The 16,609-nt window shown below is 59.5% G+C and overlaps 4 protein-coding genes across 4 annotated transcripts in view; 3 read left to right on the top strand and 1 right to left on the bottom strand.

Moving 5' to 3' along the window:
* Positions 1-1,041: 1,041 nt before the first annotated feature.
* On the top strand, positions 1,042-5,918 carry P884DRAFT_265263 (uncharacterized protein). Its single transcript, XM_069441927.1, has one exon. It carries the CDS (start codon positions 1,051-1,053, stop codon positions 5,530-5,532), a length of 4,482 nt encoding a protein of 1,493 aa, XP_069293385.1. The 5' UTR covers positions 1,042-1,050; the 3' UTR covers positions 5,533-5,918.
* Positions 5,919-9,548: 3,630 nt separating this feature from the next.
* Positions 9,549-10,795, bottom strand: P884DRAFT_319550 (uncharacterized protein; the record flags this gene model as incomplete). Its single annotated transcript, XM_069445361.1, has 3 exons — positions 10,408-10,795; positions 10,034-10,072; positions 9,549-9,713 (listed from the first exon to the last, which is right to left on the bottom strand). Exons 1-3 carry the CDS (start codon positions 10,615-10,617, stop codon positions 9,549-9,551), a joined length of 414 nt encoding a protein of 137 aa, XP_069293384.1. The 5' UTR covers positions 10,618-10,795.
* A 131-nt stretch (positions 10,796-10,926) lies between these two features.
* P884DRAFT_319548 (Aft1 HRA domain-containing protein) lies at positions 10,927-12,811 on the top strand (the record flags this gene model as incomplete). The annotated part of the gene is made up of 2 exons (XM_069445360.1): positions 10,927-11,008; positions 11,188-12,811. 2 exons carry the CDS (start codon positions 10,927-10,929, stop codon positions 12,648-12,650), a joined length of 1,545 nt encoding a protein of 514 aa, XP_069293383.1. The 3' UTR covers positions 12,651-12,811.
* A 2,072-nt stretch (positions 12,812-14,883) lies between these two features.
* The window catches only part of P884DRAFT_281187 (Mis12-Mtw1 protein family-domain-containing protein), a gene marked incomplete at both ends in the record, with an annotated part of 2,864 nt that continues 1,138 nt past the window's right edge, over positions 14,884-16,609 (top strand). Inside the window, 3 exons of the mRNA XM_069443507.1 lie at positions 14,884-15,961; positions 16,052-16,223; positions 16,302-16,605. Coding sequence (XP_069293382.1) covers positions 14,884-15,961; positions 16,052-16,223; positions 16,302-16,605 — 1,554 coding nt within the window. The remainder of the gene's footprint in view (positions 15,962-16,051; positions 16,224-16,301; positions 16,606-16,609) is intronic.

Below are 16,609 nucleotides of genomic sequence, written 5' to 3'. Positions count from 1 at the left end.
TTCAAGATTGAGTTCTCCAGGTTTGCAATCCGTAGAGGGCGTTCCCGTTGTGTAACTATATATCTGTTTGTGCTGGTGGTGACGAGCATCCTCAAATGGATAATGCGGTGAGCAGATGCAAACCGTCTATTGATGAAAGTGGATGAATCAAATGGTCGTATGATATCTCGTGGTTTACAGTATAGTTGCAGAATGCTGCAGGGTTGTACCTCGAAGAAATACGGATAATTCATAATAAAAGAAAAAGAAAAAAAAAAAACGGGAACCTCCAGTAATAAGCGTAGGCGCGGTCAGCGCGTGCAGAGGAGAGCAACTGCCCAACTCTCGAGTTCCTAGCAGACCGCTCTGGAACAACGGAGAGCGGGAGCGTTGGGGAAGGCGGAGAGAACGGGGGCCTTCCAGCCAATCGGCGCCTGGCAATCCGGCAGCGGTCAAAATTTGGGCTTCGCGCTACCAATGGCGTTCGCAGGCGAAAGCCAGGCGCATTCCGACCGACAACCCGGTTCGATTTGAGACTTGAAGCTACATAGTAGACCCGAGATTCGAGAAGTTCGAGAAAACCAGCCCCGGCTGCCCTTTGCTCGCCGCACCCGCACCGCGCACCGCGCACCGCGCACCGCAATCTTTATTGCGAGGCCCTGTCCTGGCTGCCACAGCTTGACGAAGGAGCTTGTCCTCAGGTCACAAGCGATGACTTCGTCGGTTTTGGACGGCGCCGGCTGCGAGTCGCCGGCGCCGCCTGCCTTCTCGCCTCTCACAGACCCTGCACCGGACCCGGACCCAGACCCGGGCAACCGCGAACCGTCGGTCGGCGTGCCCATCACCAGCGAGACGCCAGCAGGAGACGATGCCGTTCCCGCCCGGCACGATGGCGGCCCTGCACCTGCCAATGCGCCCGACGCCGACCCCGACCCCGCCACTGCCCGGCCAAACGGCGACTCGGACCAGCAACAACCCCCGCCGCCCGCACCCGCCCAAGGAGACCCTCTCCCGCCCCAGCCGGCGACCCCGGCACCGCAAACGCGCCAGGCCGCCGCCGTACCCGACGCCATGGACCTTGACGTGCCCGTGGATGCCCCCATGAGTTACGCAACCAGCCCCGGCCTCGATCTCTACTCGCCCTACACCCCGCAGCAGTCCCAGCTGCTCATGGCCCTCGCCCGCCTGTCGGCCGCCTCCCAGTCACAGATGCTCACGCTTCCTCCCTCCACCGTGCGCCCCTCCCAGGTCTCCCTGCCGCCGAACGCCGCTCTCGACACCCCGGACGGCTTTGCCCCCGAGGCCCCGAACGCCGCCAACGCCGCCCCGCCCGCCGATGCCCCGCTCGAGTCGTTCGCCAGGATCGAGTTCGCCGACAGCGTCTTCCAGATGACCACGTACGCCGTCATCATCGGCCGCGACCAGCGTGCCTTGGACCAGGCGAGGAGGGACGAGCGCCGACTCGAGGAGTACCAGCGCAAGGTGCGCGAGCACGAGGAGCGCGGCCTGCCTGCTCCCTCGCCCCCGACGCAGGACCGCGGCAAGTTCAGCAAATCGTACGTCAGCGAGGAAGGCGGCATGCTGGGCCCGGAGTCGGACGGCGACGAGAACCCCCGTCCCGTTAAGAGGAGGAAGACGAGCGGCGGCGCAGGGTCGGCCGTGGGCGATTCCCACCCCGCAGAGCCCGCCGCCGGTGAACTGGCCGGCTCCGAAGACAAGAACCCGACGCTCAACAGGCAATATGTCTCGCATACGCCAGGGGCGGCCGCTGTCAACCTCAGCGCTCTCCGGCCGTCCCCCCACTACGTGCCCTTCATCGGCATCCACTCGCCGGGGCCGAACATCGCCAGCCGGACCAAGGCCATCTCGAGGGAGCATCTCAAGATCCAGTTCAACCAGAAAGCCGGCGTCTTCGAGGCCATCCCGCTCCACAAGAACGGCTTCTTCTGCGAGGATGTGCATTACAGGGACGAGAAGGTCGTCCTGAAGAGCGGCGACCGCTTGCAGATCAAAGACGTCGACTTTGTCTTCATCATCAACGGCGTCCCCCACGGCAAGACGGGCGCCGAGGAGAACCTGGAGGAGGAGGGCGGGTCTAGCAGCAGACGCTACTCGGAAGGGGGCAAGGAGATGAGCTTCGACTTTGAGAGCTCGCACGATCCCGAGCGCCGGAGCACGAGCCCCGAGGAGGTCCCGGCCGCGCCTGCAAAAGAGGACAGCGACAGCGAGCTCTCGGAGCCGCCGGCCGAGGACGTGCCAGAGCCCGGACCGGAGAAAGCGCCGGAGCAAGAGGTCATGGAGACCATCGAAAAGGACCCAGAGACGCCGGCCCCCAACATCAAACCAGAGATGTCGCTCGAGCTGCTCGCCAGCTTGGACCCCCCGATCCCCAAGAAGCGCGGGCCCGGCCGCCCGCCCAAGAACGGCATCATGTCCAAGAGAGAGGAAAGGCTGCGGAAGAAGGCGGCCATGGAGCTTGCCAAGAAGAACATGCCACAGCCCCCGCCGGGCGACCCGCCTGTCAAGCGGAAGGTCGGGCGACCGCGCAAACACCCGCTCCCCGAAAACGCTCCGGACAGGCCGGAGAAGCGCAAGTACAAGCCCCGGAAGTCCAAGAACGGCGAAGAGGGCGAAGGCTCCGACGTCGAGAAGAGCGTCAAGGAGAGGCGGCGGGAGAAGCCCAAGACGCCGCCCCTGGAGCTCAACAGGGAGGACTACACCGAGGAACAGCTGCAGAAGCCGCCCAAGAACTACGGCATGCTGATCGACGAAGTGTTGAGCGCCGCGCCTGACGGCCTGACGCTGAAGCAGATCTACAAGCGGATCCAGATGAAGTACCCTTTCTATTACTTCACCGTCGACACCAAGGGTTGGGAGAGCAGCGTCCGTCACAACCTCATCGGCAACGACGCCTTCAGGAAGAACGAGGAGACCCACCTCTGGAGCCGCGTGCCGGGGATCGATATCGATGCCGGCAAGAAGCGCACCAAGGCGACCTCGCCAGACCATCATCACTCCACAAACATGCACACCTTTGGCCAGCACTACAATGCCAACTCGGCCGCCCAGGGACAGCAACAAATGTTCCAGGCCGAAACGGGAATGCAACAACAGGGTTATCGCGCGGCGGCGGCCGCCGCCGCCTCCCCTCAGCGTCCCGGATACGCGCCGGGCAACGGCCAGGGCTCCATGGGTCAGCAACATGCACAACCGCAGCCCGGCGCGCAGGCCGCCGGCGCTGCCGCCCAACAAGGTCCGCGGCAGCCCTACTCGGTTTCTGGCCAAGTGCAGGGCACTGCTGCACCCACGCCCGCCGGCCCTGGGAACCAGGCCACCGCCGCGCAGCAGCCCCAAGGAAACGCGCAGACCACGGCGTATTCTTCTCCTTATGCCGCGAGACCACCTCCCGCTGCGTCCGCCCAGCCCGGCGCTCCGCCCCAGGGGGTCGCAAGGCAAGGTCCTCCGCCCGGTCAGTCGGCGAGACCCTACAACGGCTTGCCCCGGACCACAGCTCCGTACGCGCAGAACCCGCCAGCCGGGACGCGGCCAGCGCAGCCTGCTACTACGAACGCGAACTCGGCCCCGCTCAAACCGGCGGTTGCGCCCGAGCTGGTCAGGCACATCACCAACTTCAAGACGACGGTCACGGAGCAGCTGAAGAAGCGAACGCCAGCTGCCGAGGCCATCGCCATGTCCGTCATCAACCGCGGCCTCGGGCTGGCGACAGAGAGCACGATTCCTGAGGAGGAGGGACTGGAAAAGATCGTGCTAGGCGTCTTCGAGTCCAGCCGGCAGAATCTGGGGGTCAACCAGTCTCTGCACCCTGGTCTGGTACAAGCTCTCAATAACTTCAAAGGGAACATGATCAAGACGCTGGAACCAAAGATGGGCAAGTTGAATGCGGAGCGCCTGATCTTGTCAGCAATCGACCGCGTCCTGGGATTTGCCGACCGGAGCACGATGCCGGGTCCCGATACGGAGAAGAAGCAGTACGACGAGGCAGAAAACGTCCTTATCGTCGCCATCCAGCGGGTAGTGACCGAGCATCAACGGACTCAGGCTGCCGTAGCCTCTGCCTCGGCCTCTCAGCCTGCATCGAGGCCGGGCCCGGCGCCTGCCCCGACGGCGCCGGGCTCTACGCAGACTTCGGTAAAAGGACATTCATCAGCAACTCCCAACCCTACCGTTTCGGGCCAATATTCCGCCACGGCACCCCAAGGTCAGGGCGCGAAACCAAGCACCCCGCTGCCTGCCTATCCGGCGCCAGGACCGGCTCCAGGACCGGCTCGCCCGTCCGCTCCGGCACCCTCAGCGCCAGCGAATAGTAAGCCCACCGTGACAAGCGCGCCGCCGCCCACGCAGCAGGTCCCTCGTCCCGCTACAGCGTCAGCCCCTGCCCCCCAGGCCTCAGCCACTCCTCCTCCAACCCAAATTCAGTCCCAGGCCGCCCGACCTTCGGGTTCTGTCCAGGGTCCGGTTCCTGCTCCAGGCCAACATCCAGCCCCAGGCACGACCGCCGCCGGGAGCCAAGTCGCCAGGCCGCCTCAGCATCCTGCTCCTGCTGGAGCAGCGGCGCCCCTCCCTGCTCACGTGTCCGGCCCAGGTCCATCGCAGCCCCAATCACCGGCCCATGCCTTGGCGCAAGCTCAAGCCCAGGCCGCCGCCCAGAACGCGCAGGCCCAGAGGCCTACTCACGTACCGGGTTCCGGTGCAGCTCCTGCGCCAACTGCAGCTCAGGGTCCCGGTCAGCCGGCCCCACAGACAGCCCATGCCAGCTCAGCGGTGCCAAATACAGCAGCTTTCGCTTCTTCTCCGGCTCTGTCCCAGCGGCAGACACAGCAGGCACCTCCGGTCAAGCCACAGGCTCCGGCTCCGGCTCCGGCTCCGGCCATGACGCCAGCTGCCCATCAACCCGGTCAGGGCGCTCCGAAACTGCCCAGCATGGGTTCTACTCCAGTTAACGGCCCTGCTCCTGCTCCGGTCCCAACTACGACTGCGCCTCCCGCATCTACCGCAGTCCAAGCGCAAATGGAGACTCCGCCCGCTGCGCCGAGCCCAAAGCCTCCCGAGCCTGTTACGGCCGCGGCTGCGGTTACGGCTCAGGAGAAGGTGCCTCATGCCGTGGACCCGCCATTGCAAGCGCCGGCTCCAGGGTCCTCTCAGCCTGCTGCGGCAGCCTCACCGCACCCGACGACGAAGCAAGGGGTACAGCCAGCTACCTCGTCGGCTACATCGCAGACATTAAGCCAATCGCCCACCCCTCCTCCCGGTGCTTCACCCTCTGCTACTACAGTAACTTCGAATCAAGGAGGGTCCCAGGCTGCCCCCAAGGCACAAGCTCCAACCCCTATGCCCGCCGCTCAATCTCAAACCCCAGCTCCTGCCGCGTCCACGACCAACGAAGCTGTGGCCACTACAAGTAGCAGTACCACTATTACCAGTCCTACTACCACAACGACGGCGACCACCACTACTACTACCACCACCAACCCGCCACCAGTAACTGCCCCGCCGCCGACGCCACCCGCGACAGCGGTTCCGGCTGCTCGATAAGATGAACATGACCGGGTGGGTCGAGGGGGTTTTGCAGATGTTTTTGTGAGAGAGCCAGGCGTAACGACGGAATGCCACGAGTTCAGTGGCTGTTGCTGCATTGCCTCTGCGCGCTCCAAGACACACGGAGACGCGGAGAGAAGTAGCGATGAAACGGAAATGCTAGCTTCATGTCCCATGAGAGAGAGAGAGAGAGAGAGAGAAATACCATGATTAGCTTTGAGGTCCAGATAGCGCTTAGTTGCAGCGAACGGCTGACCCAGTGAGATTATCAATGTCAACTATGACTCTGCGCCTGCCTTGGCCGGCTGAACGAGGTTGTGATATGTGAACTGAGGGTTTCCCGTTTGTAGTAGTATATATATGGACTGGAATGACTACTCGAGTGGCTGATGCCATGTTTCACATACCAATGACCTCGGTGCTGTGTGCGGTTCATGGAATCATGATGCCTCGCTTGATTCGTAGCTGTAGCTGCTAGTTTAAAAAAATAAAAATACATCGCATTGGCTATAATGGACGGGCTCTCAACTCATGTTCGCTGGTCGCCCGCATACAACAACCCCAGGACTCGTACGAGGTTGGAACGAGAGGGTTTCCGTTCCCATGTGTATAGGGCATGGTGGTAAGCACATCGCCGGTCCAAATGAACTGGTATAACGATCCGCGGTTCAAACCTTACACTACTCCGGCCGTGGTGGGTTGTGATACCCCGCTCGCCATCCCCAAAGGAATCTCTCGCCACGAGATGCCTGAGCTACTCCGTGATCCCTGTTCTGCCTCACCGGTCCTTTCCCTGCGGGGGACAATTCCTCTAACCCCCCTTTCTGTCGATTAAGTAGAGCACGGTTCCCTGCCAAAGCGCGTACTCACCAAGCTTGCTGCTCTCCAAAAGATATAGATACGATGCGATACATCATGGTTACAGAATACGAATGTCCGGATTCCTCGGGTACCGGACCGCCGTCCTCTAGTCGTCCCGCTAGGGAATCCCGAGAAGTGTATGGCGACTTGGACTGGGTGGGGTTTGTTTGGGTACAGCGTTTTTGGTAAGGGATGTATGCTCTTGGTATTGTTGTCGTCATGGTTTGTTATGTTTCGCTTTTCGATGCGCCATCAACGTGGATATCTGTAATGTGGGGTGTGGGGTCGGGTATTTTGGGGAGCCGGCCTTTTGTTGCAGAGCCTGGTCTCGATCTAACGGAGAACTAGTACGCTAAACAGCGAGATCCGCCGCGGTGTGACCGGATGACATACATACCTCTTCCTAGCCAGGCACCAGATGCGGTACGCTACACTGTCGTCCCGTGGTTGCATATCTCGCATACAATCCAAGCCGATATTGGGTGTATTACGTCTGCGGCTCTGCCGAGGGAAAACGCGAGTCGTCGGGATTGGGTCGTTTCCCAGCCAAGCTGTGGATCAGATCTGGATCGGATACCGCTCAGGCACACACACACACACACCATGTCTTGATGCCGCGTTGTGGTCGGGCATGTTGTTGGAGTACTGGTTCAGTTGAGTTCGCTTGGGCTGGGCCATGCATTGTCCTTCATGATGTGCACCGAAAGGAACTCGAGAAGGAACCCGCAACTCACGTCAAGACACACCAAGAGCGCGGAGGGCAGAGCGGGGGGTTTTCCAGGTTGTGATGACGGCAAAATTCCCTGTTTGCCGATACATTCTTCCGTTGTTTGTTCCTTGCCTCGGTTTGGGGCCAGAGAGAGCGCACATTATTACCTCCACACGGAGGGAAGGAAGACTTGAGCAACAAGACATCACAACTTGAAACAATCCAAGGAAAGAACCCATCACAAATATGAAAACAGAAAAAAAAAGACAGAGACTAGAGGACCATGTGTTTTCCTACAAGAGAGGCCCTCTGCGTGAGATTACCGAATGGCCATGATCCATTCACGCTTGTTATGGGTTATACGGAGTACTCTGTACTCATCCCCGTTTACATCCGGACACTATACTCTTGTAGTCAAGCACGCTACAGTACGGATTACATAGTAGAAGGTTAGGCAGTGGGGGCCAAACGACTTGACCAACGCGTCGGTCGTCCTGGTGGTGCGATTGCGGTCCACCGATTGATGAAGTGCCCAGTCGGGCCGGGCCAGAGAAAGGGTTGGCAACAACGTTACACGACTCTGCTGAAAGCAGGGACAGGCGCGCACAGTGCGCACTTGAGTTGACGGCTCGGGGAACCGGCCGGGATTCCAGTCTGCTCTTCCCCCACACGCAACTGTCGGAATCACCAATCAAAGCTCGCCATGCTGTGTAAGATTCCAGAAGTGGTTCGCTTAACCTTTTGCTGAACGCCATTTTGATACAGGGGGCCAGCGGACGCTAACTCGAACCGAATAGGAAGTCGGCTTACTCGGCAACCTTTTTTCCTTAATACCGTACTACAGTAGTCTACGGAAAATACGCTAGCGTACGTTAGTTAGTGTCTCTGGTACAGTGCGGCCCAAGGCGAGAGGTGCGAAAAGACAACAGCCGGCCGGAAAGAAGAGAGCCAGCCTGTTCACGTCGTTTTTCTTGAGCAGGTAAACCCCTGTGAGTTGTTACGGTAAACTTGTTAGGTCCCCCCCTTTCCTCTCAAAATATCATCGATTTTTGAGACCGTGTCTAAGGTACCTCCTTTACACATTGCAAACGATGTTGCAACTAAATGCCTGGACTCTGCGGAGAAGAGTCAGCCGCTGACAGTCGACCCATGCAGACAGCCTGCACGTACACGAAACAAGTTGGGAGGTGGTGTGGACGGAATCGTGTATTCGTGCAACCACCCCTGACCGAGTGGCGTCATACTTGATGAGGGTCGTTAGGGTTCCGCGGCAACGGCAAAGAGAGCCGCGAGATATTGGCACCGTGCAGCGATGTTCGACAAGATCTCATCCGAGAGATACCAGAGCAGAGAGGAAAAAAGTAAGACAGCCCCGGTAGCAACGTGGAAGGTAAACCAGCCATAACGGTCCTCTCAATGTCGTTCCTTGTTCCTCCTCCCTCGTCTCCCCCGTATCTTTTACACTTCCCAGAACCAAGATCCGCAAAAAAAGAGGAGAAAAGAAGCCAGAGGCGGAAATATCTATACACACTTGGACGTTAGACTATGCGATCTGTAAAATAGTCGGCCATTAAGCGACGGAAGCGCCCGTCAAACACGTGAATGTCCTTTTGGCGATGGCCAATCTTGATGGATAGGATTGGGTTGCTGAGCCGCGTTCATGGCGGACAGCACTCAAAACGGGCAGTGAGAGCCGACCGAAAGAGACTTAGCCCCACAGTGTAAAAAAATTAGAGTTACATCGTCTCTGAGACACTTTCCGCATTCCCAGTTACGTCATCGCCTGCAGAGGAAGAAAAACAATCCGCGAGAACTCTGGGGCCACCCTTTGCACACCGGAAATGGCAAAAAAGGCTGAGAAATCTTGCACGTCCAAGTTAGATGCGATGGTGATCCAAGAAAGTCTGGATCGATATGTGCGTGGTAACCAAGGCCTTTTTGTGTTTGTCGAGTGTTTCTGCCGAACCGAGCGTGCCAGGAACCGCGCCTGAAAGTCGAACAAGTGTTGCTACTTTGCGCAACTCCACGAGCGGGGAGCAGAAACCAATGTGGTTCTCCGCTGGGTGAAACTGGGATTCCAGACGCGGAAGGCTTCTCGGTCGGGAAGGCCAGATTGCACAGTGTGCCTGACGCAATCATCATGCCTGGACTGGCAGACCAGACGCGGCCTGCGCGCCCTGATTCGACGGTTCGACTCAACTCGCCACGAGTGCCCCACACACGCACATACGCCCCCCGGCTTTGGCTCGTGTGCTCTCTCCCTTGACGGTTTCCCTTTCCGCCGGGTCCCAATAATAATCCGTCCACCACTGGGTGGTGGTGGTGGACCGACGGGTGGTTTGATTGAATCTGTTGTTCGAGTCAGGGTTGTCGCTTCAACCCGTCTCCTCTGGGGCTATGGCGATGGGGGAGGCGGTAGTATAGAAGGGATGAAGAGAAAGGGCTAGACCGTACCGAGAGTCTCGGAAACCTGCTGAGACGACCTCTCGCCGCCGGAGCCGGAAAGGGAGCCCCGGCCACCTTGCTGGCAACGGCGCAGAGCCGCAGATGAGTCCGACCGAATGGTGAGCTGCCCTGCTGGTGAGCATTCCATCGCCTCGGTAACTCTCTGCCACATGCCAGTACGGTGTATATACTACACGGGGGGGAGATAGTGGCCGACTTGCCTCGTATACCTTTCAGTCAGACGCCACAATTAAACCCCTGCTACCTTGGGCAACGCGCATCAGCGGGAGCCAAATACGCCAACGTGTTGCGGCTTTTGGTTGTTGATGTAGCAGTAACGCCTGGGACAGCCGCCCTAATAAGGACCAGAGATGCAGGGGGCTGTCACCTGTGTTCTTTCCAGCACCAGCACCAGCACCAGCACCAGCACCAGCGGCCGTGGGGGGCAAATGTTCGGGACAATCTCGCACAGTATGAACTTACGGTGCTGCTTCCCCACAGGGCCCTTCTGATGCCATGATCCTGCTCGTGTGTGCAGTGCCCGAGCTGCTCATGCAGAACAGGAGTCAAGACCGCCAAGCAAGCGGTGCAGCCAAAACAACTTGCTGATGAACCTAATCATGACGGGACCGCCCGTGTTGCCGTTCGAGCCCGCCTGAACTCTCAGAGGATCGTCAGAAGCACATTCGCGAGAGACTAAGACGGTAACAGTGTGGGCCAGTGCCCAATCAAACCGGGATCGATCTGCTCGGTACCGCGATGGCAGAGCATTTCGACAGCAAGCATTCACTGCTTCTGGGGAACGGGGCGGAATTTGACACAAAGGTCGTCAGGGTCAGGCCTTGCTTTGTAATTACCTCCGTCATCGCATCGAGACCTTTCGGTTGCAAATCGCTGCAAATTGCTGCAATCAGACCAGAGTGCCCAGCTGCTGGTTTGTTCTTGCCATCTGGCTGGACTCGGTGCTTCCTTGGATTGGCTCGGTCCAGCAGGCCCTCTCTGCACTCTCCCTGCTGATTGGCTGTCACCGGCTCGCCCACGGACCCCAGGCCCACAGGGCTATCCATTATTTTTTATTTCATTGCGCCATTCCTTTCCCCAACGTCATACCTGACGTCGCTCCCCCCGTCCTCGGTCTTGACTCTCTCTCTCCCGCACCCACCACCCACCAGAGCACAAGGGCGCGACGCACTACGTCAAGTATTTACCAGCCCACGAAGCCAGGTTTTTTCTGCAGAGCGGAGGACGCTGCACCCAGCGTAGCAGCTCCCTTTTTATAGGCATTTATGTTTTTGTGACCTCATAGCTATTCGCGTTCGATTCTGCAACTTTGCTCTGCACCTGAAAAGGCCTTTTCCAGATTCTGAATTGACATCATGGGGCCGCCCACTGGAGCCACCGGCCGCGGTGCGTCTCAGTCACCAAAACAATCCAGCAAGCCATCCCCATCCCAGCAAGGTGAGTGCAAGCAACGATTGCATTACGTCTGCCATGTCTTCCATGGCGCCGTCGTCGTCGCCGTCGTCGCCGCCGCCGCCGTCGCCATGGTTGCCGTGGCTGCCGTGGTTCCCGCCGCCACTGCCACCCCGTGCTCGCTGTTGTTGAAAGGCTGTCGCCAACTCTTTTGTTTCTTGCAGACACGCAGTCCGATTCCAAACGTGACACCGCCGTCAAGGCCGACGAGCCGACCGATACCGAGCCCGCAAAACCGCTTGCCCCCCCGCCGCGTCCAAACCAGCAACACCAAGGATCGAACAGCCCCGACTACTTCGGGAACGCGCCAGCAGGGTCGCTGAGTCTGGAGCCGAACCCCTTTGAACAATCGTTCAGCGGCGCTCCCCCCGAAACTCCCGGTGGCACGAAGCTGCCGTCTGTCGCAGCACTCACATCCCCGTCATCTCTTCTTCCCGGAAACACGCCGTTTGCTTGGGGCGGTGGCTCCCTGCGGACCGGCCCGCTCAGTCCGGCCATGCTATCAGGGCCGACAAATGATTACTTTAGCGACACCCATCACATCCGCGGCAGCTTTCCGACCCCGAACGAATCATCCCTGCGAACCGGTCTGACCCCCGGGGGCAGCGGGTCCATGTTCCCTGCCCCAAGTCCGACCACACAGGCTATGTTCGGCCTCGCCGGCGGCCCCAGTGCGACGCCCAGCACACTCGACTTCCACCGAACTGCGCTCAGCGCTGCCGCTGCTAAGCGCGAGCAAGCCCAGGCGCAGCAACAACAAGCACCGCCTGCGGCGCCCACCTCGCAGCCGCTGGAGATGTCTAACGGAGCGCAGGCTTCCAAGACAGAGTCGAAGGCTCCTACAGGGCCCTTCGATCCCCACGATAACGACGCGGCAAACGGTCTTTTCCTGCTGGCACAGGGGCGGAACAGCGCTCAGCCATCCTCGAGCCAACAGTACCCTCCGGTCCCGCCTGCACAGGTGCAATCCCAGCCGACCACCTCGACCGCTCCGGCTGCGCAGCCCCTCAACACATCTCCGCAAATGAACGGCCCGCCCTCGCTCACGGGTAGTTCGGTCAGGGGCACTAGCGAAGTCAGCCAGGGGTCAGAGGACAGTGAAACCGCACGCCCCAACACCCGCGGAAGAGGGAAGCGCAACTCGGGAGGTGCAGCTCCGAACTCGCGTCGCAAGGCCGAGGAAACCCCTGCAACTAAGACTCCCGTGAATAAGAAGCAGAGGTCAAACGGTGGCGCGTCGATAAGCAGCGTGGACATGGACCATTCTGAGGAGGAGCGCCATGAGAAGATCGGCAAGGAAGAGAACAACAACAACAACAATAACAGCAACAGTAACAACAACAATAACAACAACAATAATAATAATAATAACAACAGCGGGTCAAAGGCCAAAATGACAGACGAGGAGAAGCGGAAGAACTTTCTCGAACGTAACAGGTGCGCCCGGTCCACGTTATCCGCTCGGACAACAACTATGACGCTAACAGGTTTTACAGAGTGGCTGCGCTCAAGTGCCGTCAGCGGAAGAAGCAGTGGCTTGCCAACCTTCAGTCCAAGGTGGAGATGTTTTCTACTGAGAACGAGACGCTCACACAGCAAATTACCCAACTCCGCGAGGAGGTGGTGAATCTGAAAACCCTGCTCCTCGCCCACAAAGACTGCCCAGTCACTCAGCAACAGGGTCTCCACAATGCATTCATGCAGCAGCCCATGGAAGCCTTCAACCCTCCCATGAATCCTTATGGCATGCCACCTCCGATGGCGGGCCAGCCCGTCATGGCGGGCCAGGCCATGAACCGGCGGTTCTCATAGGATGTGGGCTACGGCCAGGCGCTGAGCGAGCCATCGCCCCAACCAATGATGCCTCGGTAACCAGGCGGCATCACGGCAGCCTGGCAATATTGACGAGTTAGGGATTCACTCCTCGGGGCTTGAGTACCGACCATATCATGCAGAGTGGGCGAGTCAACGACCTTTCGTTTCTCGGCGATGGGGCTGAAGCCATCAACCGTCCCCTTGTATCCTTACTACACAACCCATCTTCACGAACCGCCGCCGAAGAACGGAGAGTAGAATCGCGCCCTTCGCCGCTGTCTTGTTGTGTTGGAGGGAGGATTAGGGTGTACAGTAATACGGGCTTTTTTTTTTTTTTTTTTTGCGTTGCTTTATTCAAACGGCGTCTAACGGCCATGGCTTGGCCGGGATTGGCGAGGGAAGCAGAAGGGTCGCTGCCATAGGAGGCAGAAAACTGACCGTTCTGTCGACCGTGGGGGGGTGGTGGCGGAAAAGCAGCACCCCGCTTCGCCTGTGTAGAATTCGGCAACAAGGGGCGTATATCAAAAGCGGCGTTATGGGGTTTCGGGGTTTGCTGCTATGGCTGCTTTTCTCTTCGGTGCGCTCGTCTCGTTGCCGATTCGACACCGTTTGTTCTGGTTTGTCCGCTTCTCATCCGGTGGGATGGATGGCCGGAGGGTGAAAAGGGAGATGCGTGGAATGCAGGGAAAGGAGTTGGGTGTGGGATAGGGAATCTTGGTGACTGGTGGCGTCAGATTTGGCGGGAGGGGAAGGGTTGGTTGATGGGACAAGATTAGGGAACTGGACCGTCTTGTTCTTCGTCAATGACTGAGGATGAGGGGATGAGGGTTGGATCTATGCGTGTATGCTAGTCCCGCACGAGGTAACAAATGGGCTACGATAATTGTGACACGGCTTCGCTACATATGAAGTCTTGATCAGCCAAGGGCTAAGGTGTAGGTCAAACATCCTGGCGTACCTGTGGCTCGGAGTGTACGGAAAAGAGAATGGGAAAAAGAGAGAACGGGGTACATACAAAATGCATTATTTCATACAGCCATTGAATGCCATATCTGGCATTACTGTCTTGGCCAAAGCGGTACCATGATTAGCTCGATGGCTGAGGTCATGGCCAAGCCGGGGCCCAATTGCTGGTTCTTCACCAAATGCAGGAATCTTAAGGTAGTGTACGGAGTACTCCGTAGCGATTACAGGATTACTTGTTAAGGTAAGAAATCCTTGTAGTTCCACACACGACTAGGCCAAATAGCGACTTGCTTGATCTGCTCCGTCGTGTATTCTGAGGCGACTCCTTGGACGACGGAGTGCCATCAATCTCTTGAGCGTGCACTTAGCCTCTCGAGGCAGCACACTCGTCTCTCCCTATTGTTAGCGGCTCTCATACCCTTTGTTCATTAACAAAAACTTGCGGGGAGCGCTTGCATCGTCACTAAGGATTCAATTATTAAATTGTAGGGAGTACGGATTGCAAACGGCCGTGGTGGGGCCGCAAGTGGCAGGTGGCCCGAGCGCCCAAGCAGCCACATTCTACTCGTGCAGAGTCGCGAATAAACAAACCAGGTCGTTGCTTCCGCCCGCGACATACCGCAAGCCCACTTTATTCCGTTCGCAGTTTCTTTGACTCGGCCGAGGATCGTTTTCGCCGTCGAAACAGAATATCCCCCAGGCGCACCTCTCCAGCAGTTGCCGAAACTCCCTGATCTCCCGAAGCGGCATCGAAAACGCGAAACGACTCGGTTGCAGACCCCGACTGGACGCGTCGCCCAACCTTTGTCTCTCCCCCCCCTCCCCCCACCGCCCTTTTACCCGCGTGCGATCGTCGCCGATTTAGATTCCAATTGCCGCAACGCGCTCCGGGACGCCTCCTGCGGCACTCTTTGTCCTGCGTTTTTCGAAATCCGACGAGCGACCCGATTTGACCGTCCACCCCACGAGCCCGAAGCTCTCTCCTCAGTTCCCGCCCCAGCCGCCTTCATGCGCCGACCGCCCCGCCATCATCCATGACTACTCTGGTACGGACCCGCCAGCCGCTACAGATCTTGAGCATGAGCAACCAGCCGGAGCGACGGCAAAGCAAACGCCTCGCCGGTACGTCGCTGCCCCTCTTGCCCTCGCGCCCTCTCCCGAGCGGCCAAGAAGCCGAGCCGACCACACGCACCAGGGGGAGGAAGCGGAAGGATGCTGCTGCTGCTGCTCCTACTGCCGGCGGTGGCGCTGATGCTGACGTTTCCCCCTCCTCTGCAGCCGCAGCAGTGTACGACGAGCAGGATGGCGATTTCCTTTTCACGCGCGGGCCGAAGCGTTCCAAAACGGCGCCGGTGCCCGTGGATGACGAGCTAGGGGAGGATCCGGCGCCGGCGCCGGTCAAGAGGAGCGTGGGGAGACCGCCCAAGACAGGGACGAGGCGACGCGCCTCACCGCCAGCTCCGGCTGCGGCGCCAGCAGCGCAACCAATGCCGACACGGTCCAGGTCAGCGGCGACAACAGCACCAGCACCAGCACCAGCACCAGAACCAGCACCAGCCGCCCCACCGACGACGAGAAGGATATCAAAGAGGAAACCGAGCCTGGACAAGACGCCGCCACCGGCAGAGGATCCGGTAGTCCGCAAGCCCAAATCTCGGAGGAAAGCGCGAGATTCGACGGCCGAGAAGAGGCCGCAACAAAGACGGACGAGAGCAGGGCAGGTGAACGGAACGCATCGAGGGGCAGAAGAGGAAGAACGGGGGGAATACGGAGACGAGCAACCGCCATCACCCGCGCGAAACGACGGTTCGACCCCCAGCCCAGCCGCCGCCCAGCCGCAATCCCAGCTGATCGCGCTGCCCCTGAGCGACACGCCCATCATCAACCGCAACAAAGAGTTCCGCAAGAAGGGCGGCGCCAACGGCGGCCGGCGCAGCAGCCTGGGTATGCGCGGGCGGCGCGCCAGCTCGCTGATCGACAACGGGCACAGCGCGTTGCCGCACCGAGAGGTCAACCCGGCCGAGTTCTACAAGTACATCTCGTCAGAAGGGCTGAGCGAGCCGCGGCGGATGAAGCAGTTGTTGGTGTGGTGCGGCGAGCGGGCGCTGAGCGAGAAACCGCCGCATGGGAAGCCAGGGTCGAGCGCCATTTTAGGGGGTATGTCTGAAAGCGGACCGAAATCCTCGAAGGAGGGAGAGCTAGTTTTGCTAACTTCTTATCTTTGCTTTTTTTGTTTGTTTTCTTTAGCCCGCGCGATACAAGACCAACTCCTCAAGGACTTTGGCGCCCGATCCGAGTTCTCCGACTGGTTTTCGCGCGAAGATGCGCCGAAACCACCCATACCCGTCGTACTACAACCCAACCCACGAAATGTCGACTATGACGCCAAGATTGCCGAACTCGAAGCCAGGATCGAGAGGTATGGGGCTTCCCTAACCCTTTCCCCTGCTTTCCCCCCGGTGTACTTCGTCACTAACCGCCGGTTGCGCCCCTGCAGGCTAAAAGCCCAAAAAGCCGCCTGGCAATCCATCGCCGCGCCCTTGCCCGTCGTGCCCCCGCTGTACCCGGACCCGGACCCGCGCAAGGCGCCCCTCCCGGACCCGGCGCTCCTCAGCCCGTCGGAGGCGTCCATCCTGTCGGCCCTGACCAACCCGGACACGGCCTTCAGCTCCTTCAAGCGGCAGCTGCGGTCGAGGCTGCAGAACGCGCAGGCGGCGCTCGAGTTCCGCGTCGACCGGCTGGCGGACAGCGCGCACAAGCTCGACGCGCGCGTGGCGACGGGCGGCCGCGAGGCGGACGCCGTCC

This window comes from Thermothelomyces heterothallicus (genome assembly GCF_042370625.1).
Source record: "Thermothelomyces heterothallicus CBS 202.75 unplaced genomic scaffold P884_scaffold_43, whole genome shotgun sequence".
Taxonomy (NCBI): Eukaryota; Fungi; Ascomycota; class Sordariomycetes; order Sordariales; family Chaetomiaceae; genus Thermothelomyces; species Thermothelomyces heterothallicus.
Note: the sequence above shows the minus strand (reverse complement) of the source record. Positions and strands in the feature narration are given on the sequence as shown.

Bases quoted from the DNA above. Each gene is read 5' to 3' on its own strand.
- P884DRAFT_265263 (XM_069441927.1), top strand. From the start codon at position 1,051: ATGGACCTTGACGTGCCCGTGGATGCCCCCATGAGTTACGCAACCAGC.